Source organism: Balaenoptera borealis (genome assembly GCF_965194805.1).
Source record: "Balaenoptera borealis genome assembly, chromosome: 3".
Taxonomy (NCBI): Eukaryota; Metazoa; Chordata; class Mammalia; order Artiodactyla; family Balaenopteridae; genus Balaenoptera; species Balaenoptera borealis.
Genome location: NC_138866.1, coordinates 115,995,210 through 116,019,276, shown reverse-complemented (window position 1 = coordinate 116,019,276; position 24,067 = coordinate 115,995,210). Strand labels below are relative to the sequence as shown.

Sequence of the window (24,067 nt, the reverse complement as noted above, 5' to 3'; positions counted from 1 at the left end):
GGGAATCTGTCTGGGACCTGGACAACGATGGTGGCCTCGCCATGCGTGAGTCTGACTGCTGGGTCTACAGCGAGATGTGGTGGTCATTCTCCTCTGGACTTCCATGGAAAGTTGGCCCAATAAGCACCTTTGGAGGTGGCTCCAAAGTCTGCCCACCTCTTGGACTCTTGATACTCCTTAGCAGCTGTTGCCTCTGTTGCATTTGTGGTATTTGGTTGCAGCGCCCTCTGCATACATGATCCCCGGGATATGGCAGAAGAGGGTCGGACCAAGATTGTAAGGGTCATATAGGGTGTGTGGGGTGGAGCGTATGGTCAAGCCGCTCAAGATGGCTGTTCTCTTGCTCTCTGTACATCCCCAGCTCGACCAGGCCCTGCTTCACTCCCATGACCATCCAATCCTCGTGATTGTAGGGCTTAACTAGCCCCTAGTAACGGATGAGCCCACCTGAAGTCAATTCCCCCTATAACTGGTAGCCTCCTTCCCCCGCAGGAGCAGCAAAGGCGGCTGCCGAGTCCTGTTTGCTGCCCACGGCGGGGTGTTGCTCCAGGATGTTGCTTCGAACGTGTAAGATCCCCTATCCAGCAAATCACTGATGTCTCTGTCACTGTCTCTGGGCTGTTCCTTTGGTCTCAAGGCTGGGCCACTACAAGGCCTGCAGGCCTGCGGGAGTGCAGCCCAACAATTGGCGAGCCAGCTGAGAAGCCAAGGAAACTCCCGGGAGCACCGAGACGTCAGGGAACAAGGACGGGAAATGGAAAGTTGTGAGGCATCCGGGGGTGGCCATCCACTCGTGTGCGGGGCCCTGTGGCGTCTGTCCTTGATGAATGGGGGCCGCCAAGAGACGGGCGAATCCATAGAGCACCCCGAGGGTGTCGCAGAGCTGTCGCTGCCATTACTGTGGGGAAGAAGAAGCTAGACGGTGGAAGGGGTAGCCGTGACTGTGGGCTGGCTGCTGCTTTGGAGGCTGAGAAAGGCCACAGACACTGAGCAACTGCCCGAGGCTCAGGCTCGGGGCCTACAGCTGGGATGCCAGGCTGGCCCAAACCAAAACTGCTGGAACGTTAATGGCCAGATTGAGGGAACAAGATGGGAAGCAGACACTTAACCCGCCATGCCGCGTGGCTGAAGGGAAGGCAGCTTCCCGGACAGGGAGTCCAGATGGTTGGGGCCCGTCCAAATGGGAACCCCAAGGCGTGGGACCCTACAGAGAGCACTGATGAAGAGGAAGAAGATTGGGACGAGGTCATGGAGCTCCCTGTCCCCCAGGCACCGATGAAGAGCTCTTTTCTCCCCCAGAGCAGAGGCAGCTGACCATCAGGAGGGATGCCTCTCTCTCCCATCATAATGGTGATATTCTGTTAACCTCAGGGTCTGTTTCCCGTTTCACAGTAGCAGCCCCCACGCTTGGAGCTCATTTGACAGCAGACGGATGGCTGGAGAATGCAGACAGAAGGCAAAGACCTAGATGACCTGTCAACTACTTGGGTGTTTTCTGGTCAGGTAAGCCAAAAGTTGTACCCTCGGCAGTTGCTGGCAAAATGCAAGCACACCTGTGAGCCATCACCCCGAAACAATGAGAGACCTGGCTAGGGCTGTTGGGCTATTGGAGGCCTTCCACCCCGCATCTGGCCCAAACGTTGTGACCCTGGTTCAAGCCTGTAAAGGAGGGAGCTCAGTGGGAGAGGACCCGGAGGAGGAAGATGCCTTCACCCAAGCCAAGGTGGCTGTTAAACAGATCCAGGGCTTTAGGGATATGAACTCAGGGACAGGCTTGTGAGTTGGACGTGGCCAGTGAGCCCCAAGGGTTTGGTTGGGGCCTGTGGTAACAGCGTAATCACAAGAGTGCCCTTGGGCTTCTGGTCCCACCCGTGGAAGGGGGCGCAATAACGATGCCGTGTGATGGAACGACAGCTCTGTGCAATCTACGGTGCTTCACAACAGGTGAAAGACCTCCCAGAAGGCACCCCAGTGACTGTACGTACTCAAGATCCCATAGCTGAGTGGCTAAAGGATACCTTCCAGAAGCCCAAGTCCGGGCATGCACAAGTCCAAACCACAACTAAGTGGCATGTCTGTTGAAGTCAACGTAGCCCTTGACCTACTGGCCCACTGAGTGCAGAGTTACACGCTCTCTGAGGCCTGGTGACCTACACCATGGAGGACCCCACTGGCCTGAGGGAGACAGCTGATCCTCCTGAGATAGCACCTTTAGTGGAAGAAGGCACAGGCTCCATCCCTTGGGAGGTTTCGTACACTGATGGGTTGGCCTGGGGTAATCAGTGCAGGTGGGCAGCAGTGGCCAGCAGGCCTGCAACGGACAGCATCTGGATGGATACAGTGGATAGCCCAGGAGTGGATGGTGGCGGGGCGACCCTATGGGGAAAGGACCCCGATAGCCACCAAGGAACCCACTTTATGGGCCACGAAATTGAGGCATGGGCCGATAAAAATGACAGACACTGGCATTTCCCCCTGCGCTCCAATGCCCCTGCTGCTGGGCTGAGCAGAGGGATGAATGGCCCACTTAACCAGCGAGACTGGAAAGCCGCTCTCTTGACATGTGCACCAGGACGCTAACTCAGCCCCTCCGAGCTACGACTGAACATACCAGGAGCAGGCGACCCAGTGCCTGCAGCACGTTAACCCAGAAGCAACGAGTCAGCACCATCCAAGTTCAGCTGTTGACCACCGAAGGACCAGTACTGATCAGGACAATAACTTGTTTTCACCCTGGCCACCAGACCTGTTCCTAGGGGAACCCAGGACAAAATGGCCTGGGACTGGCAGGTCGGTCTCCGGCGGTTTGGGTTTGCGGCTTCATGGGGAATGGGATTAGAAAGGGACTTCCAGGCTTCACCTGTCCTCCGCTTGGCCCTGCCTAAGACCACTAAGGTAATTAATCCAGGCCCCTATTGGAGAAAGCACCATTATATAAACCCTATGGTGTGTTTTACGCCCTCTCCGGTGTTTGGCACTGGCCGTGGGGACTGAGGGAGGACAGACGGTGTGGGACTGCAGGCTGGGACGCAGACCACAGGTAGGGGTGGTGTGATCTCAGAATGCTGTTACTGCTTGTGTTTGGCTTCAGGGTCGTGATCTTCCCCCCGTCTTGTGCCTGTAAAACGTCTCTCTATTTCGTCCCTAGCCTGAGCAGAGGGAATCTGTCTGGGACCTGGACAACAACGGTGGCCTCGCCATGCGTGAGTCTGACTGCTGGGTCTATAGCGAGATGTGGTGGTCATTCTCTTCTGGACTTGCATGGAAAGTTGGCCCAATAAGCGCCTTTGGAGGTGGCTCCAAAGTCTGCCCACCTCTTGGACTCTTGATACTCCTTAGCAGCTGTTGCCTCTGTTGCATTTGTGGTATTTGGTTGCAGCGCCCTCTGCATACATGACCCCTGGGACATGGCGGAAGAGGGTCGGACCAAGATTGTAAGGGTCATATAGGGTGTGTGGGGTGGAGCGTATGGTCAAGCCGCTCAAGATGGCTGTTCTCTTGCTCTCTGTACATCCCCAGTTCGACCAGGCCCTGGTACACTCCCATGACCATCCAATCCTCGTAATTGTAGGGCTTAAGTAGCCCCTAGTAACTGATGAGCCCACCTGAAGTCAATTCACCCTCTAACTGGTAGCCTCCTTCTCCCTTGGAGTAGCGAAAACTGCTGCCGTGTCCTACGTCGTATCTTCCATCCACAGTGGGGAGTCGCTCAAGGATGTTGTTTAGGACACGTAAGATCCCCTATCAAACGAATTGTCATCTCTGTCGCTGCCTCTGGGCTCTTCGGTCTCGGGGCTGGGCTACTACAAGGCTCAACAGTCATGTCTCCTCCAAGAGACCCTTTCGAAACACAGGGTGATTCCGAGTAAGCACTTTGCCCGGCCCTGCCGGCCTTCCCCCGAAGGCCTCTGCTCTGTGCTCCCCGCCCTTCCAAGGCCCCATCTGACGTCCCGTCTCCTCTTTTCCCGTAAGGCTGTTAGTGAGAAGTTCCCGTCTCCTGCCTCCCTCCAGTCTCTCCTCTACTTAGCCCAACCGGGAAGAGTGAGAATCCTCCAGCTGAGATTCTGTGGGTCTAGAAACGGGTGTGAACAGGTGACTCGGGAGACACGAAGTGGAGGAAAAGAGAACCTTCCACATGGAGGTGGTCAAGGGACAAAGGAGGGCCCCAGCTGTCCATGTGCCAATTACCAACACATCCCTCTGCGCACTTGCAGCCCCTTTCTAGGACCCACTTGTCCCTGGTTCGGGAGCTCTGTGCAGTGCACATGTGCGGCCATACGTGCTGGTCCTGACAAAGTGCGTGGACCCTGGAGTCGGAGCCCACAGGCAGGACAGCCGCCAGCCGTGGACAAGGGATATAACAGGTTTCTGGGAGAAGAACGGGGAGAACCCAGCTGTGCCCAGCGCTGTAGCTCCAGGGAACCACCCCCCTCACTTCCTCGGTGGGTGTGGGGATGGGTGGGGGGGGCAGCACAAACCACTGAGAAATGGGGAGAGTCAGCAGCTTCTGCCGGAAGGGGTGGGGGCTGCGGTGGGGAGAGGAGGGAAAGGAAGAAAAGGGGGAGACTTCCCAGCCGGGAAAGTCACTTAAGAGGCCTCTCTCTGAGCCCCCTGGGCAGCCTGTGGTGGGGCCGCAGACCAGAATGCAGGCACCTACTGCATCCCCACCCCAAACCGCCCCCCCCCAACCAGAAGGAGGGGAGAGAACTGACACACATGCTGAGAACTGACGGTGCACCAGCCATTTGACCATCAACAGCCCTGCGATGAGGCCCGGCCAGGACACTGAGGCACAGAGCAGTGAAGTGACACGCCGAAGTCACTCAGCAGAGGGGCCTTAGAGCAACAGTGGCTGTGTCCCTTCTGCATACGGCATCCCAAGGCTCTGGCAGTGGAGGCGGCTGTGCCGTCACAGTGGTGTTTCCTTCCACCTACAAGGTGGTATGTGATGAGCCTTAAGTAAGGCGGTGTGCAAAGTGCCGGACACCTAGGAGGAGCCTGTCAGCCCCCAGCTTAGTCCCTGGAGAGAGGAAAGACGCCCGGAGGCAGGGCCAGGGACCCCCTTTCTGTGTGTCACTGACCCCTTCTTAGTGTCCACTGAGGGCTCCCAGGAAGGAACAGCAGCGTTTGTCCTCTGGCTACAGAGAATCAGCCTCCTGATGCAGGATCGAGTGCTGGGGAAGCCCTCGTGCAGCCCGGGTCTCTCAAAACCCAACCTGCCACTAGCCTAGGCAGGCCCGGCATCAGCAGTGCAGGGAAGCTGGAATCTGACCCCTGGCGTTGGGCCTGGTCTCCATGGCAGCCGTGGATTTATAACCGGGGCCTCCACCCAGCTTGGTGGACTTTCGACTTGAAGCCGGGAGGAAGGGGAACAGGAAGGCGGTTCTGGGAGCAGCGAGTGCACGGGTGGCAGCCGGAGGCCCCGCGATGGTGAGTGAGGGTCTGTGTGGCCCTGTCAGGCTGTCCTGGGCCGGGGTGGCCGGGGGGGTTTTGTGGAGTCCCTCCCTGACTGTTCTCCTCTCTCTGCTGCAGGCCAAGTTTCTTTCCCAGGACCAAATTAATGGTAGGTTTGGTTTGTTCTTTCATTAGCAACTCACAGCAAAATATGGGTCTCATTAGGCAATTTGCTCTGCTCATTTTCTGTTAGTGGGAGGGAAGGAGGTTGGTGGGAGAGCTGGGCCCACCCACAGGCAAGGGGCCGGCCGCCGCAGGGAAGGGCTGGGTTGGAGGTGCAGGTGGGGGGCAAAGCTTGGAGGTAAGAGATGTTGGTGTGACACTTGTCAGTGTGATTTACAGGAGGGAGTGATAGGAGAGGGAGCTCACTGGGTTTTCCTCCAGAACTTGATAGTTGGATTTGGGGAAGGAGAGGGAAAGGGGATGGACAGAGAGACACCGGCAACTGGCTGTGGCTGAGGACCCGACCAAAGGAGGGGGCTTTGTAACTGGCTGAGAAAGAGAAAAGAGCCCAGGTTTGCACTCTCAGGCAGGATGCTTCTACCCTCTGGGCCTCAGTCTCCCCATCTGTAAAGGGGGGAAGGTCAGCTTAGGTGGTCTCTGAGGTCCCTTCTGTCCTGACAGCAAGCCTGGTTTTGGTGTTTGGAGCACTTTGTTCCCGGAGTCCCCTGACCTGCTGGTCCCCAAGCAGGCTTCAGTTTCCCGCAGTGCATGGTTCTCTTTCCACAAGGCCAAGCCAACAGAGTTGGGTTACACAGAACTCAGGGGCCCAGACCTGGCTGGGGAGGAAGATCGGAGCTCAAGCAGGGAGATGAACTGAGGGTTACCTGGGCAGGGATTCCAGAGTTCTGGGTACCAGGAGCTTGGTCTATAAGGGAGAGTGGGTGGGTGGGTTGTAGGCACCTCCCCACAGACCCCTTGATATCCTTACCCTACGAGGGGGAACAGAGCAGGGACTCTTAAAACACAAGGCCCAGGGCAGGGGCCTCTCTTGCCCAGGTCTCGAGGCAAGACTTGAGGAGTCTCGGGGCTGGAGTCCAGCTGTCAGCCTCAGCCTCTCCCCACCAACACCTGGCTCTGAGGCTCACTGACCCTCCCTCTGGGGCCTCTGAACCTCCCAGAAGGGAAGAAGGTAAGTTCCCCTTTGTATCCTAATGTCTGACACAAAGAAAGTGACCACAAACGTTAATGAATGAAAGACTGGAGTAGGAAGACCAGGGACCTTGGAGGCAGTAGACCTGGGGTCCAGTCACCTCTGAGCCTCAGTTGTCTCATCTGTGAAGTGGGGCTAATGACACTGCCTCACCAGGCTGCTGTGAGTGAGGGAGACAGCAGATGTCAGCCACGTGCCTGACACTGGGCCTGGGTGTCACCCAGACCGACACTGGGGCCAGCTTGCTCTTGCTATTGTGAGCCGGACGGTACGGTTTTAAGAAATTTGTGAGCTGGTTGTTAAAATCAGCCATTATTAAACAATGGAAGATGAAAGAATGCTCCAATCCCTCCATCTGTATAAACATTTTAAAAAGATATCTCTTGGGGCTTCCCTGGTGGCGCAGTGGTTAAGAATCTGCCTGCCAATGCAAGGGACATGGGTTCGGACCCTGGTCCGGGAAGATCCCACATGCCGCGGAGCAACTAAGCCCGTGCGCCACAACTACTGAGCCTGCGCTCTAGAGCCTGTGAGCCACAGCTACTGAGCCCACGCGCCCAGAGCCCGTGCTCCATAACAAGAGAAGCCACCTTAATGAGAGGCCTGTGCACCGCAACAAAGAGTAGCCCCCGCTCGCCGCAACTAGAGAAAGCCCGCGCGCAGCAACAAAGACCCAATGCAGCCCAAAATAAATTTATATATATATATAAAAAAATCTCTTGCAGTCAATAGTGCTGAAGATTTGAAAGAGATTTCAGTTGAATGAATATAATTTGCACAAAGGCGAGAAATAGTTTAATAGTAGATCACTTATCAGAGGTAATGATAGTATAGTCATTGGGAAAAGAGTGGCATTCATTGGCATGCAGCCTACCTCACTTATGGTTAAATCAAAACTGTAGGTTGGCAATGGCTACAAGAGCTGTCAAAACTCACTGTGATAATCAATTGGCTAGATGGAATTTATAATCAAGAGTATATTTTATGATTTGTAAATTGTGTGCTGCACATCCTTAAGTCTATAAAACTTAAACTATGTACATATATCATCAGAGCCAGTTGTTACATTCCGAGCATACAACTGGTGTCATCCTAGGCCCTGGGGAGGATTCTTTCTTGCCTTGGGGTATTTGTATTTTCAAAGGGAAAACCTAAAGGGGATTTTTAATTCAATTTATTTAACCCAATTTGTTCTTTCATTCAACAGTTATGAGTCCTTTCTTTGTGCCAGCCCAGTTCTAGGCATAAAAAAATATAGCAGTGCATGTAATAGCCCTAAATACCTGTGCTCACAGGGTTCACCTTGCAGGGATGGGGGGGACAACAAAGGAAAGTAGTAAAATAAACAGGATGTTGGATGGCCGGCTGGCCTATCAGAAGGAGAGCCAGGCAGGGAGAGGAAGGAGGTGTGGAGGTCTCAGGGGGCGGGGCAGGGGGTGGAAGGAGAAGAGCCCTGTTGTTCCAGCACAAGACTCCAAGTTCAGAGCCAGACTCCCAAGTATCTAAAAGGCAGGAAGACAGAACACATTTTATGTAACTGAGGGGATGGGCCTCCATTTGACCTTAGCCCTGCTGGTATCAGGGACCATGGGCCCCCGTGGTGCAGGGCACAGGGGCGGGGGGCAATGTGCCCCCCTGTAGAGCCTGGTGGATTCCAGGCCCCAAGAATGTGATGTCCCCACCTGGCCACTGTCGGAAGATGGTCAACTGTCATAGAATGAAGTCTCAGGAAGGCAGTGCACCCACCCCTCGTGCAGAGGCAAACCAGACAGAAGACAAGGTGAGGTGGCCAAGAGCAGTCCCCAGGAGGGGGAGGGGGAGAGCTGAGTTTAGGCCCTGCACACATGGTGGCCCTCTCTCTCTGCCCCCATCCCCACTGGCACTGGGCCTTCTTGGAGGGAATTAGGTTTTGCAGGAACCAAAGGTGGGGTTAGGCCAGGCTCTGGCCCTGCTTCCCCTGGGCCACTCCAGCCCCTGCCACCAGGTCCTGTTGCTGGTCTGCCCCTCCGAAGCTCAGGCTCTGGAAAGTTCTGAAAGGGTGGAAGGTTCCTATTCAACCTCTCCACAGGCACAAAAGCAGCTAATTGTCTCTAAACCCCACTGCCTGGCCTGCCTTTGATTAGCAGCCTCCCTGAAATCCTCCGCTGCCAGGACAGGCCTTAAGGAGGGACCATGAAAGGGCCCTAGGCCCAGGCTTCCTTTTGCCGTCTCTCCCGTTCTGCTGGCCTCTGGTGGCTTCTGCCCGGGAGTGGAGATCCCGTGTGGCCTCCGGGGCAGAGCAGGCTGCCCACCGCGAGTCCTCTGCTGCTCCAGCCTTCCTTGCCCCATCCGCACCATGGGAACAACAAAGGTACCACCCCACAGGGTCACAGTGAGGATTACACAAGGGCCTGGGGGGCAAGTGTTAGTAGCGGGAGCTGCGGTTGCTGGTTTTGTTATCATCAGCTCAGGAGCCACTGGTCTAGGCCTCTGAGGAACCAGCTGGGTGTGGGAAGCGGGAGAGAGCAGGGTGCTGAGGACAGCGCAGGGCCCTGCATGTTCCCAAGCGGGGCTCAAGCAGGAGCTCTACCCCGTGGGCCCCAGGGACTGGACGAGAGGGGAGTCTTGACCAATTCTGATGAGAGCCCTACCCCCAGCCCGTGGTCAGAACTTCTGTGAGGGGCCCCTGATCTTCCCAAGCTCACAGCTGGCCTCACTGTGTCTCCAGGGCTGGGGGTCGGGGGAGATGCAGGTGGGGTTCGGTTCTGCTGGGCCTGGGGGGCTGTGGATCTGGAGGCTACTTCGCCCCCAGCAGGGGAGAGAGGGTTTGGGGAGAGCAGCAAGCAGGATCTCAGCAGAGCCTGGGAGGACTTCCTGGCAGCGCCTCTTGAAGGGGGCCAGGACCTGTGTCAGAGAGCAGCTTGAGAGTTCAGCAGCCTGGAGGCCGGCGGCTGGAGCAGTAGACTCAGAGGTGCCCACAGTTGTGATTATTGTCATCACATATGAGAGCCTCTCTGCCAGGCCTGCCCAGAGGGGATTTCTGGTCCTTCCCAAAAAGGACCAGTAGCCCTGAGGCATTATTGTCCCTGTCTCCCACATAAGCTGTCTTTGCCAAGGTCCCCTGGGAGTCTGGTGCCCTGCTGTGGGCTCCTGGTCTCCCTGGGCTGGCCCGGGAGGGTGAGAGAGAGCTTTCGTCTGGTTTTAGTCGACTGAGGAAGGGAGCAGGGAGGGTGAGAGGGAGGAGGCAGAAGGGAAGTCAGGAGGGGGAGGGGAGAGGGTTTGGCAGATGAAACAGGACACCTAGTTAAATGTAAATTTGATACATAACAAATACCTTTATAAGTATATCCCATGCAAAACTTGGGATCGACTTGAACAATGAATACATTTTTTAGAATATCTGAAATTCTGTTTACCCTGGCAGCCCTGGACTTTTCTTTGCTGTCTGGCCACTCTAGGAGGGGAAGAGGAGAGGGGAGCAGGCAAAAGGAAGGGGAGGGGCAGAAAGAGGGGGAGAGGACGGAGAAGCGGGGTGGAGGGTGAAAGAGGGCTCCTGATTCTCCTTTCTGGGCTTTGGCAGAGTACAAGGAATGCTTCTCCCTGTACGACAAGCAGCAGCGGGGGAAGATTAAAGCCACTGACCTCCTGATGGTGATGAGGTGCCTGGGGGCCAGCCCGACGCCGGGGGAGGTGCAGCGGCACCTGCAGACTCACAAGATAGGTGAGTGGGCTGGGCCGGGCCAGTTGCCAGGGAAGGAGGAGTCTGGGCTGGGGTGGGCTCTGAGCCCCACAGCTGTGGTCCTGGGGAGGGCCCGGCAGGCAGGTGCAGATGATCGGGGTGTAAACAGCTCAGAAGTTTGAGGGGTAGGTTGTAGCTGGAGCTCACCGGCTGGGTGCTGTGGAGGCACCTGGCCAGGTGTGCTGTGTATCACTCGGGCTTCCTTGAATCCTCCCAGCAACCGGTGACACCCCCATCCCAGAGGACCAAGGATCTAGGCATTCCAACAAGGTTATCACACATCTGCAGTCCAGAAGGTGCTAAGTGATCCCAAAGTTGTTTTGATAGAACGATGTCCCTTTACTATTTGTCATGTGCTTAGTTCAACAACCCAGTGAAGGAGGCACTATCCTAATCTGGGTTTTACAGACAAAGATCAAGATTCAGAGCCCATTAGGTAACTTCCCCAAGTGCTTACGCCAATGGTGGAATCAGGCTTGGAACCCAATTCTGATCTCCAAGTGGTTCTCTGGTGATGCGATTATGGGTGATTTTCATTCCTTGTTTCCTCTGTTTATGACAGTGGAAACACACGGGACTTTTCATAACCAAAAACAAGTTTTGTTGTTGTTGCTCGTGGTGGGTTTTTATTTTTTAAAGAAAAAGAGGGAGGGATGTCAGAGGCCAGGTTGGCTGTTTGCATTGGTGGCTGGACACTCAGGAAGGAAAGAGAAGGGTGGCCTGGAAAGAACATTTTATCAAGAGCCCATCTGGACCTCAGTTTCCTCATCTCTCAGATGGGTTCCCACCATCTGCTAGCATTATCCTGAGGTCCCATCCGAGGGTGCCTGAAGTAGCACTGGGAGCCCGTCCTGAGGACAGCCTGGGCCTGGGGGTTGGGTCTCTGAAGGCCTCAAGCCCAGTGATGGGGCGCTCAGCCACTGAGATCCACTGCTTCCATCTCCGAAGGGGTGGTGGTTTCCTCTGGTTTCTGTCTCCTGCAAACAGGAAGCTGTGGTCAGGGGCAGTTCTGACTTCCTGCAGTTGTAGCCCAGCCAGGGCCTGGACGGAGGTCCCCAGGCATGCCTGGAGGAGGGGTGTGGGCTGGGGGGGCTGGGGTGGAGGCTGCAGTGAGGTGAACAGCCTGGGTGGGGCAGAGGCTTGAGGCCCCAGGTGCGGCTCATCTGTCCATCTTTGTAGATGTGTTACAGTGGCTGCCAAAAGGGGAGATAGACATGTTGGCGCACTTCCCTCCGGTTCAGGGCAGGAGAGAAGCATCCAGAAGGGGGTAGAGGAGGCAGTGCTTCATCCTGGTCCTGCCACTGCTCTGAGGTGACTCTACGCTCTGAGCTTCTGTCTCCTTAGTGGGCAAAATGCGATGATAACCCGTCACTAAGGGGCTGTTGGGAGGATTAAATGAGGCACATCCGTGGTGGGAACGCAGCAGGACAGGCTGCATCCTCTTCCCCATGACCACTGCCTCCAGCACGGTGCTTCCTGAGTTAGGTGGCCCTTGAGCTGGCCATGACGGCAGGAAGCCAGCTGCCTTCCTCAAGAGAAGCCTTTCCCTCCCTGCTCACTCTGCTGTGTTTGGGGGTCTCCTAGACAGAAATGGAGAGCTGGATTTCTCTACTTTCCTGACCATTATGCACATGCAAATAAAACAAGAGGACCCAGAGAAGGAAATTCTTTTGGCCATGTTGATGGCGGACAAGGAGAAGAAAGGCTACATCATGGCGTCTGAACTGCGGTCAAAACTCATGAAACTGGGAGAGAAGCTCACCCACAAAGAAGGTAATGGCCTGGGTCCCTCTTTCCCAACAGCAGGAGGTGATTAAGGGGTGAGGGGAAGGACACCAAAGCCCAATCCATGCCACCTGGGTTATGTAGGCACTGCATTTGATGGATGCCCCAGAAGGTTGTGACTAGATGTTGAGCTTGGTGAACTCTGGATTGGATCCCAGAAAAGAACTAGGGACCCTGTGGGTGGCAGGAGAAGTTAGCCAGGGCGAAGGGACAGCTTGGGGAAACCCAGTTATGATCTACTTGGGCATCGCACTGTGTTCTAAACTTTCACTGTGGGCCTTCATTTAGTGATTATGACATCTCTGGGAGCACTAGTGCCCCCCTCATACTGATTAAACAGGTGCAGTGAGTGGCTTGTGAGTAACAGAGCTGGGAGCTACATGCAGGTCTATTAGACACTCGGACCCCCGCCCCCCAGCCCCTCTCAGGCTCTTTTCTCTCACCACAGCTGTCTGTCTTCTGAAGCTGCTACTGCTGCCAAGTTTCTAAATTGAGATGTTACTTTGCTCCCTTTCCTCACGACTCAGCCAGCTCTAAGAGCTTTTCCAGAAGGGGTGTCCGTGGTGGTGTTTGACTCCTACCTTCCCACCTCAGAGAGGATGAGAGGCTTGGGTCTTCTAGGAAAGCCCCATGTCGATGGTAAGGGCGACCCCAATGTTGGGCCCTTTGCAGGTGTTCTCCCAGCCTGCCTGGTGGGCCCCTCGGTCCAGCCATGGCAGCCATGCCAGGTCGCCGCCAGAGTCCACACCCACCAACCCCAGAGGCTGGGATTTCTAGTTAAGCTGCTGGGCCACTGCCTATGATTGAGGCAGGAGGAAAAAGGCTTCAATAGTGATGGGCCTTTAGCCTTTGGTTAAATCACAACAAACAGACTTGAATCCTGGCTCCCCCTCATTCTGGGGGACCTCAGGTGAGTTTCTTAACCTCTCTCACCCTCCTCACTTTCCTCGTTGGGAAATGAGGTTACAATAGACAATCCCTCAGGTCCCTCCAAGAGCTAACAACATTCTATAAAGCAGCCTGCTGAGATTTTTATCTGCAGTCACAAAGGCACAGCGCAAAGCATGTAAAAATAGCTCTACAGAAGGCAGATGGAGCTTCCCCCGCTTTTTCAGGCCAGCAGCTATCACGATCTCGTCTTTCATTGTGGCTGTTTTAATGTGAACAGGGAAACACGGGCTCTCCTTCCCTCCCCGGCTCTGAGGACACTGCTTGGCCTTTTATGTACCAAGTGGAGTGTTAGCAGAGGGCCAGCAGGGGCCTTAATTCTTACGGTTAATGATCTCTGTCTAAAGCAATACCATGGCCCCCAAACTCAAACATTATCTCTCATTTGTTTAACCAGTAAAGAAACATTTCAAAGAAACTGACAATGTCTTCCAGACAGAGAATGATGTCCCTTCCTCTGGCTGTGGGAGAAGGAAAGATGGTACTAGAAGTAAGACTCCTTTACCCTCAGTGATTGAAAGAAAAGCTTCAGTTTTACTACAGAAGCATCCTTGGAGCTGCTGAGATGGCTGGGAGGGAGGCCTCCTTTGCGACCTGGTTCTTTGTGGGTTCACAGGGAACCGCCGTTCTACCCAGAAGGCATCATCAGACTCCAGCTGCCCCTCTTCTGGACAGTTGGAGGCTGCAGTGGTTGGTGTTAGACCTGTCCATTGGGACGGTTTTAACCAAGTGGTTGACGGGTAGACGCATCTCTATGAAATAAGATAAATTACAGTCTCAACATTCTGAAAATACTCAGAACTACTATCAGCTTAAGCACAGAGCACAGTAATTACATTTTTGGAGGAGGATGGTTAAGCAGGAAGTCACAGGATATTTTCTAACAACTACCCAGGATTATGTTGGGGACGCCTGGGGCCGGGGAAGTTAACACAGAGCAGTGAGATAGCTTTGTAAGAGGGTGAGGATGGTCCTGAGAAGCCACTGTGGAAAATTGTAAGCTGAAATGGCTCTTGCTGTCAACTCCTGGGACAAGCTAGTATTTTGTCCCAGGGATCCAGAACCCGTAAATGTAGGGTTTTGGTTTTTGTTTTTTCTTTTTTGAGCAACATTAGAGAACAATGGCAGTTTTTTGTAGGCTTTGAGCTTAGACACAGTTGAATATATTTTCTCTTACACTACCCCACCCCCGAAACGCACACTTTTTAAAAGAGGTGATGGTGGCAGTTACCACTTGTCACCGAGCCCCCTTGGGGTGGGGGGGGTGTCAAGTTGGAAGGCAGACTGGCAGGTCAGGGGCAGGCCAAAGACTGGGCTGGGGGGCCCAGGATGGAGCTGCAGAGGGTGTCTGTTCTGCAGGGGGCTGAGAGGGTGGGCTGTAGAAGGTAAAATTCATGCCCAAGCTTTCTGGAAATACTGGCACAGGGGTCAGACATTTTCTGAAGGGGGAAAAAAAAAGCACAAGGTGGTTTCAGTGATTGAATCCTTACCAGTACACCCCTACCCTGGCCCCTGCAGAAAGCCTGATGAACTCAAAATTGGATACATGGTCTCCAAGGGGTAGGGGGTGGGTTGTCCTGTTCCCTCCACTGGTTTATTTCCTCATCTACGGGAACAGTCAATTAGACGCTCAGGGAAGACCTCCAGGGAGTCCCAACCCCCAACTGGATGTCCTATAACGTAACACTAAAGCCAAACTGAAAAATTAATGTGATTTATTGCAGTGGATGATCTTTTCAGGGAAGCAGATATTGAACCTAATGGCAAAGTGAAGTATGACGAATTTATCCACAAGATCACCATTCCTGTGCAGGACTACTGAATGAGGAGAAGGCAAGAGAGCCTCCCCTGGGCTGGAAAACTCAGACTGATGAATTTTTAAAAAGAAAAGTGTTCCTTTCACTTGCGGGAGATGGCAAACACAGCAAGATGACATACCTGACCACAGGAGAGGGTAACTTAGCAAGGAAACGAAACTATTTCAGCTACAGTATTAGCATGTCTTTAATAAAAGATTTTTACTGATTTTAATAACTAACTACCATGAGTCTAGCCCTTTACCTCATGGAACGAGCCTATGGTTGGGCCAGGGTTCCAGCCCTGACTCTGCCACTTCCGAGTCAGGTGATTTTGGGCAAATCATTTCACCCCTCAAAGCCTTAGGATCCTCACTGAGGTTGGATTCCTACTTCTTACCTCATGGAGCCTGTTGAGAATGGGCTTCAAAAGGCCTTTGCAAATTGTAGAGCACTGTGTAATCCTGGGTTGCCATGGTCGTGCTTCTCCTAAAAAGGTAAATTTACTGAAAGACTCATATTCTGTATTTGGGTGCTAGAATCATCTTCCGCATTTCAAAGATAAAGCTAGCTGCGAAACAGCGACAAGCAGAGGGCTCAAACTATGGCAACAGTTCTTGAAGCACCACAGGGTCACGTACAAATTCTCATTCCCAGTGCATACTAATGTAGTTCAGGATATTCATTCATAAACAAACAGGATAAAAAGCAGGTTTAAAACAAGGCAGCATCAGCTAAACCCTGGGAAGAGTGATCTGACTACACCCCAAACCAAAGGAAACCAGATGTGACGAGCTGCATTCACTGAGGCCTTGCAGAGCTTGAGCAGACCTGTTATGATGCTTCTGTCAGAATTTTGAGCTCCTCCCTGACCCATTATCAGAGAGGTTCATGGGACTAGGATGGTCTGCTCAAGTGGGCCAAACTGATAATGGCTTCAAGCCATTTCCTCAGGACTAATGGAAAGTAATAAGGGGATGGAACAGGCCACAGCCATGACCCAGCGAGAGCCCTGGAAAACAATAGTAGGGGTACTGGTCCTGCCGGGAGCTTTTCCAGCTCAAGTGGCTTTTTAAGTTAGTTATGTAGCCAGGAGGTGCCAGGCTGGTGCTGCCTGTGCACTCATCAAAGTTGTGGATCCACTGCTAGCGCCAGCACAGCCCTAAAACGGGCTGGAGTCACACACCAGCATGCTGAGGCGGGGGCAGGGCAGAACTCTAAGTCCAGAGAGAGATTTTCATCCTTATATGTATCAAAACTGGGCTCTCTGGGCCGTGGCTTTTTCTAATTGTGCCTTAGTGGCTAAAGCAAAAGAAAACCAAATTAAGAAGGAGGTGCGTCTCTGGGGAGGTTTACACAGAACACAAATCTAAGGGCCAGGAACAAGGGAAACTTCAGGGGACAAAACAGAGTCTTAGTGCAGCTATCTCAAGATGCTGCACGGCCTCAGACCAAATGGAGGTCCTGAGAAAGGAGAGCCGCTTTCATTTCCCCAATAGTGTAACTAACTGCCAATGGAGTGAGTAGGAATTCCTAGGAGCTGTAGAGGAGGCTTCTGTGGGGGCAGGCAGTATATGGGCCCCAAAACACCAAGTAGGTGACCTTGTGATCGTCAGGCTGGGGATCTTAGGCTCACACGGTACAGGGGGTTTTGTGGGGTCTGAGGGTTATACGATTTGGCAGCCTTCTTCAAAAACATTACAGTAGAAATATAGAATTACTAGGGCTGCTCCTGGGACCCTGGAAGAGACCAGAGCAAGTGAGGGGCCCTGGTGCTTAAACTTCATTACCTTCATGGTAAATCCATCTGAGGGCTGGTTCGATGTTGGCACCCCATGCAGAACTGCTATATGTCACTTTCAGGCAAGGCTCAAGGGTCCTAGTGCGCCACATTTCTTTTTAACTCATCATGGACATGAGGAAGTTAGTCCTGCACAGCCACTCTGGAATACCAAGGATTAGACAGTAGATACCTGTGATTTAGATGGGACAGGAAAAGGAAGTTCTGGGCTATAACAATAAACGAGGGTTCGTTCCCTCAAAGCTTTGTCTTTATATGCCACTGAATGGTACCCGTATGGTTTCAAAGCAAGTTTTATGAATCTCATTTGCCTAACAAACAGGAATCTGAAGTAGACCTTGCCAAAAACACATAAGTGGTGTGTAATGGCCTTGAGAACCTGGGGCTCGTGTCCACTGACTTGGTGTTCCTCATTAAGGGTGTTCAGTGGGTAGGATTCCAAGATCCTGGGATGTGCTCTGATTTAAACGTCTACCCCAGGAAAGGCTCTGACACTACCCCATGTCTGGGTTTCATGCTCATTCCTGAAATTCCTGTTGGTTTACCTAGCACCAACTATTGTTTGCAAAAAAAGGCCACAGTGCTCTTAACAATCAAATTGCAGATTAAACAGATTTAAAACTAAACAGATGCTGTGGTTCATTACAAAGCTAGCCATATTTCAGTAAGAAAGGGGAATGATAGCTGTATATTCATTACTTACCTCAAAGCATGTTGCAAGAGAATGAGTTACCTGTCATGCTTTGAAATCTCTGTATCAAAGGGGCTCTGGAAGCACAAAGCATTGTCACTTTTTCTCATAGGGATTGTCCCCTTGTATACGCAGCAGTGTATTTTACAGAAGACAAATTAACTGAAGGCTTTTCTTTTATTACATCTAAAGAGCTCTACATAAACAGGTAACATTCAATAGGTAAACAATTTTTTTTTTCCAATGCATGTAATAAATATTTTCACTTGGTACTTTTATACAAACTGACATTGGTCTACTATACATTTTTAAAAGCCATTTTACTGGTTTGGCATGCGGTATGGAAATTCTAAGAGAGAAAGTTTTAAGGCAATGAATCACAGATTTAAGTTCATGGAATTTATGGTAACTTTTATATCTGTTTATATACATTTTTCCCCTTTGTTAATTAAACAATTAACAGCAGCACACTCTGGGACCACCAGCTATTCTCCCTCCCTCTTTCTGAAATCTAAGCTTTGTGTTTTCTTTTAATTAAAAAACAGAATTCAACATGTATTGATAAAACAAAACTCTTACTAAAATAATTTCAAATATGCTTTAAAGTCCTAAAGATCTTGAAGTGTTTTATGTGTTTAAAATTGGAGCTGTTTAAAAACAATGTTCTTTCCACAGTTAGTAATTTAAAATTGGGATGTATTTTCATTCAGTTTCAGACATTTGACTCAAAGGAAAATCTGCCAAGAAATCACATTTCTCAGAAGCTTAAGTGTATCTTTTCTAAGTCAGTAATACTAGAGAATTGTGATAATGTCTACATTAATAGAAGTAGAAAATTTTTAATGCTCAAAATAAATTAGTCAACCAAGCGTGGCATGGTTAAGGTCCAGATACTTTTAAAAACATGTGTTCAATAATGCCCACAAAATAATTAAAAGCCACTTCAACCCTGCTAGTCAAACAGCTATTATACTAAAGATGTGTGTGTGTGCACATACACACACACCCCCACCCACAGTACTGTACAGACACACAAACATATGCTCACCTATTATGAGTGACCAAGGCAAGGGGGATGGTGGTAACTTGACTAAAGATTCTGAGAATCATTATTTATCCACAGACAGCATGTCAATATTAGCTTGGGTGGGGGAGTGACGGTGGGCTGGGGAAAAAAGAAATAACTGTGCTTAAAAAAAAAAACACTTAGAAGATAAAGATGCAGTGCATGACTCCACTAATAATTACTATGGACCATAAAAAGTCTGATTGACTAATAGCGGCCATGAGACCAACAGAGTAATAGCTACTACTACTGCAACATTTTAGAAAGTTAACAACTGAAGGGAACAAACTCCTTAAGAGTGGAATGAACTAAAAAAGACAAACTGAATGGTTAGTTTCGCCCGTGGAGACACGACCAAAGCTACTAGACAGACATTTATTTCTCCCTGTTACCTGTTCTTCCCTTCGGTTGGTATAACGCAGGACCCTGAGGGAAAATAACCCTTTCCAAAACTGGGCTGAAGAAAGTAGAGGGACGGTTTTTCAACTGGATCATTCAAAGAGTTTGTTATTCAGCATCATACACAAAGTTATTGATCAGAATTCTGAGACCACTAACAACAACAAACAAAGAAAAACAAAACTATTCATTTTTATCTTAGCTGAATTAACAGAAACGTTTCCTATTACAATGTGAAATAAGAAGCAACTCCCTACAATTTAAGTAATTTCTATCCCAATCTGAATTTAGACACAAATTATAATACTATTAGATATTAGCCTAAGTTAACATGGCAATGAGAGTTCTAAAGTGTGTACTCACATAACACCAGATTCATTTAAAAACTTAACTATTTCCTGTTTTAACTGACAATGAATTTTTTTTAATTGCAAATTGTTTAGTGACTATAACTCAGCCATGAATGTGTGGAATACACATGCGTAGGGAAGACTATATAACTCAGTTGTCACTCACACACACTTGTCTATAAATACATATATACACACACACATATACATATCAATACCAACTTGTTTTTCAAACTTCAAGTCAACAATTTGGTGGCAGAGAGATCCTGTAAAAACAGGTATTTTAAAATGCCACACAGTCATGTGAACCATTAATTTCATCAGACAACTGAAGATACAGACATCTTGAACTCTAACTGGATTAAAGTAGGTCAATTTGTTACCACCGCCAGGTTTAAAATGACAATTTTATACACAAAGGTGGTCCTTCATCAACTCTGAGAACAACTCTGAGAACATTAACAGTTGTGATATAAAAATCCAGTCTGGAAAATTGGTAATCGTTATGCCCCTTCCTTATCTTTTCTGTTAAACCTGCTAAACCTTTCAATCAGATAAACAATATTTTCAACACCTTCAGATATTACCTGAAAAACGGACCTTCTCTGACGAGGATTTTGGAACACAAGTAGAACCACTTTTTCCTTCCCTCCAACCCTCACTCATTTCCTGAAAAACAGTTTTCAATATATTTACATTTCCATTATTAATAAGAGTAGATCAGACTGATCCATGAATTCTTAAAAAGATTTAACTTTCCTATGTCATGCTTGTCTTTAAAAGGTGAAGAAAAATATAAAACAAACAAGATAACTAGGCTAAAAAAATAAGTACACTCAGAACCAGAGAGTGAAAATGACTAAGGATCAAGCCCATTTTGAATTTCAACTGTTTATCAGATGATAGATTTCTACGGACTGACATGTGTGGGGCATTGTATTTTCCGAAGAGAATTTACTTTTAAGGATAATTGACTGTCTGTCTTTCTTTTTTGAGGTGATGTAGCCTTACCTCTGTCAGCTGCACAAGACATCCAACAGGGCTTTTCTAAGCTATTTTTACTTCCTACTTTGGTATGAAGATCTTACATGAAAACTTGTTACCCTGTGGCCAAAAAAGCAGGTGTTCACAGACTTGGTTTAAATACATAATACTGGCAATCCAAATTTAAAATAAAGAACTAGACTAAAGTGTATTACTCACAGGTCAGCTAAGCCTACTCCTTACCCAGATAGCTCTACTCCAATCTCTGAAACATATTCTCAGGGGGTATCTAGCAAATAAGAGACAATATGTGATGGAGAACATGCAATTGGGATAGTCGATAAAGATGCTCATATGAGAGTTCAAGACCTTCAAAGCACTTTGGAAGAAGCAGGCAACTGATTTATCAACTGAATGCAAACTCGGGAGAAGGAACAGTAACGACAGAAAAATACACACAGACACACACACACCCACAAGCTATGTCCTGAAAATACATAGGGAATGCAGAGGGACAGATGAGATTTATAACTTAAGGCTGGATAAAATATGCACACACACAAACAGAATCCAAGTCTGTCATTTTTAGAAAATGGAAATTAAAACTATCCCCCCCAGCCCCTCCCCACAACAAAGAAAAGCCCACAATTTAAAACTTCATACATGCAATTCCTTTTCTGTTATTGCAAATAAAATAATGCCATTGAAGTAAAATAAAACCAAATAGGACAAATGATGGAAAAAAAATCTTCAGAATCCAGAAAGAATGAACTGAAGGTGGTTTGTGGGTACTTGTTTTTTTTCTTTTTTTTTTCTTTTCTTTCCTTTTTTTTGTTTTTTACAAGTGTTTTTTCAGACAGGCAGTCTTAGATTTATATACAAAAGTAAAACTGAAAATATAGTTTTGTTCTCTGTACATTTCTTTTAATTTTTTCCCTAAAAAAAAGGAAAAAAAACACGCTTGTGTACTTTTCTAAACAGAATAAGGTAAAACATAGCACAAAGTTCTCTTCTTTCTACCAAGTTCATTTAATCTGGGGTAGGGATGGGAGCAGCAGGGGCAAGGGAATCAGTCCAGTGAAATGATGTCTGGGATGATGCCGAAGATGGATGCTGTGTCCGCGCTGCTCCTATTTGCGACGGCGTGGCTATGGCTCTCCCTTAGGCTGTTGGAGGATACGAGGCTGCTGTTACTGCCACTGCTGCTTCCATTGGTGGTTGGCAGAGAAGTACTGCCTCCTGCACTTAACTGATCGAGAAACATCTGTGAGGAGGTATATGGAAAAAACCGAGACGAGTGTAAGAGGTCTTGATCATCTGAAACCGCTGCTGCTGCAGCGGCAAGCAGGGAGGTGTTATAATGCTAGGGAGGGGAAACAAAAGACAGAAAATAAAGTTAATTATACTTATAAATTAATAAACTTTCTTCTCAGCAGAACAAAGTCCTAAATTTAATATATTCTGAGTACCTGGTGTTTTTGAAATATTTAGTAAAACATTTTGCAAAATCAAATGGTCTTATGTAATGATCACATCATTGACCTTTTTTTTTAAATTTTAATTTTTATTGGCACATCACTGATCTTAAGAGACATTTTTGTAGTTGAGACTGGGGGGGGGGGTTGTGGGAGGGAATAAAAATATTATTTTTTGGTTTTAATTTGTATTGCAAGCAATTTTCATAATGCTATTTCCAAAGAGGCATATACTCAGAAGCAGCAGTAAACAGGAGAGTCCACTTTCTTTCTCTTCAGGAGATATATGGCCAAGAAATTTATCAGTCAATATGACTCACTGCCCTGTTTTTTATAAAACAGTACTGGGAACCAACAAATAGACACTGTAGTTACCATATATTCAGGCCCAGCTGAAACAAAGGGACTTTTATTTAAATTTTTAAAACCTTAACAATAATGGGTATAACTTACTCTGAATTTCCTAAGGAAATTTATTTTCTTTCTCTTGGCTACATATTATACTTTTAAGTATTTTAACTTAGAATTAAAATAACAGTATTTTTTTCATATAACATACCTGATTGTCTCCTGATAAGAAAGGAAAGAAATCTAATCCTGTGGGAGAAAAAATTATTTTAGTTTAAAAAAAAAAAAGAAAGAAAGAAAAAGCCTTCCAAATGTCCCAATACTACAAAAACAAATACAATATCTTAAAAAGCTAATTCTAAATTCATTTAGAATTTTATTTAAACATGAAGAGTTGAGCTGAAGGTTTTACATTTCTCCCATCTCTAGATTACAAAGCCTAGAGTTCAAGCTTTAGCAATGATTTGCACTCCCGGTGACTCCATTTGTGGGACTTGGGCCACTGCTGCCCTGTTAAGTCCAACACTGATCCCTTAAATTGACAGAGCACTTTTCACCAGATGCTCTCATCGACTCCCCTAAAGTCACCTTTCAATCTACTCGAATTTACTCCTCACAAGCACCTCATGAGGTATGTAATTACTTTGGTCTCATTTTGTGGATAAGGACGTTTTTACATTAAGCAAGTTAAAAGACAGATTTTCTTTCTCAAATTCCTTCACTTCCCACTATCTGTTCCAGATTGTAACTCAGAGACTCCTGAGTGACATGAGAGGGGAAGAGATCTGAGGGGGTGTCTGACTGCTGGCGTGGAGGCTATTACAGAAGGACCAGCTCTCATCCCTGGCTGCCAGCAAGTCATTGTAAGCCAGCCCCTTCCAAGTCACATTCTTGTCCATACTGCCCAATGTGTAATGCGACGAAGAGCAAGTAAACCAACATGAATAAAATGCATCATTATGGTATCTAAACTTGGAGAAAAGTACAACAAGCAGGTGTAGATAAAAATATGACAACAACACGAACACTTTGGGGATCCATCCACTGTCTACACTAGAGCAGATTATAACACGAGGATCCTGCAAAATGTATAGTACTGTGTTTTTTGTTTGTTTGTTTTGGCCATGCCGCAAGGCATGTGGGATCTTAGGTCCCCAACTGGGGATCGAACCTGCATCCCCTGCACTGGAAGCGTGAAGTCTTAACCACTAGACCGCCAGGGAAGTCCCAGTACTGTGGTTCTTGATAGTGAGTTTGGCAGTGGGCTAACAGGCAGTGAGAAACGGGGGTGCACTGTCTAACAGAGTAGCTGCTAACCACCTGATGTGGCTATTTAAATTTACTAACGTTAAATAAAATGAAAAATTCAGTTCTTTAGTCATACTAGCCACATTTTAAATGCTCCATAACCACATGTGGCTAGTGGCTACTGTACTGGTCAGATTACATCTCCCTAATTGCAGAAAGTTCTATTGGACAGAGCTGAAATAAGATTTTCGTAACAATCACTAGGAATCCACTCAACTATCTGAGCTCCCAAGATCCTTGCCAGTGACCCTGAATTTTACTGTAGGAAATGGGTGGAGGGCACTTTGTGCTTTTGTATTATATTTTCTACAATGAGCATATATGGCTTTTTATAATTTAAAAAATGTTCTTAGATTATATGGCTAATATACAAATTATTAAATTACAAAGATAATGAGAACAACTAGTAATTCTTTTTGATAATGTAAATGATTATTATGAACTCAAAATACATAGTAGAAATGAGTATACTGACATTTCAAATTACTTTCAAAAAGAAGAATCAAGTTCACCGGAATAAAAATTAAAGCTTTCCAATGTTTCAGTTCTGCATTATCTAAAATACAGTATGACATAGCTACCCACAATGCCTGATGCATTATAACTGGATCCAGGGAACAAAAAATAATTGTCATAAATATCAAAATTTAAAGCAACATATTGGAAGTCATTCAAAAACAATCTGCAGACTACTTTGAAGCGCACAAAACCTAAAGATCATTGAACTGTTTTTACCACTGGTAGTAAAACACTGGCTACTGATGAAGGTACTAACAAGGAACTGAGTCTGT

General features: G+C 48.4%; 2 protein-coding genes across 7 annotated transcripts in view; one reads left to right on the top strand and one right to left on the bottom strand.

Annotated features, from left to right (window-relative positions):
• The first annotated feature begins 3,420 nt into the window (after positions 1 to 3,420).
• On the top strand, positions 3,421 to 15,096 carry CALML4 (calmodulin like 4). 2 transcript variants are annotated; one of them, XM_082383525.1, is made up of 8 exons: positions 3,421 to 4,442; positions 5,145 to 5,430; positions 5,533 to 5,563; positions 8,175 to 8,387; positions 10,167 to 10,307; positions 11,910 to 12,098; positions 13,456 to 13,548; positions 14,783 to 15,096. In XM_082383525.1, exons 5-8 carry the CDS (start codon positions 10,235 to 10,237, stop codon positions 14,878 to 14,880), a joined length of 453 nt encoding a protein of 150 aa, XP_082239651.1. In that variant the 5' UTR covers positions 3,421 to 4,442; positions 5,145 to 5,430; positions 5,533 to 5,563; positions 8,175 to 8,387; positions 10,167 to 10,234; the 3' UTR covers positions 14,881 to 15,096. The 2 variants fall into 2 exon arrangements, with proteins under 2 accessions (XP_082239651.1, XP_082239650.1); XM_082383524.1 differs by lacking the exon at positions 8,175 to 8,387 and having other exon boundaries at positions 3,424 to 4,442.
• Positions 15,097 to 17,504: 2,408 nt separating this feature from the next.
• PIAS1 (protein inhibitor of activated STAT 1) overlaps positions 17,505 to 24,067 on the bottom strand; it is a 222,524-nt gene continuing 215,961 nt past the window's right edge. For 3 of the 5 annotated variants that reach the window (XM_082383315.1, XM_082383314.1, XM_082383316.1), the window contains exons 13-14: positions 22,180 to 22,217; positions 17,505 to 21,508 (exon numbers count right to left, since the gene is read on the bottom strand). In XM_082383315.1, coding sequence (XP_082239441.1) covers positions 21,215 to 21,508; positions 22,180 to 22,217 — 332 coding nt within the window. In that variant the 3' untranslated portion in view covers positions 17,505 to 21,214. The remainder of the gene's footprint in view (positions 21,509 to 22,179; positions 22,218 to 24,067) is intronic. The other 2 variants (XM_082383317.1, XM_082383318.1) reach the window with 2 other exon arrangements.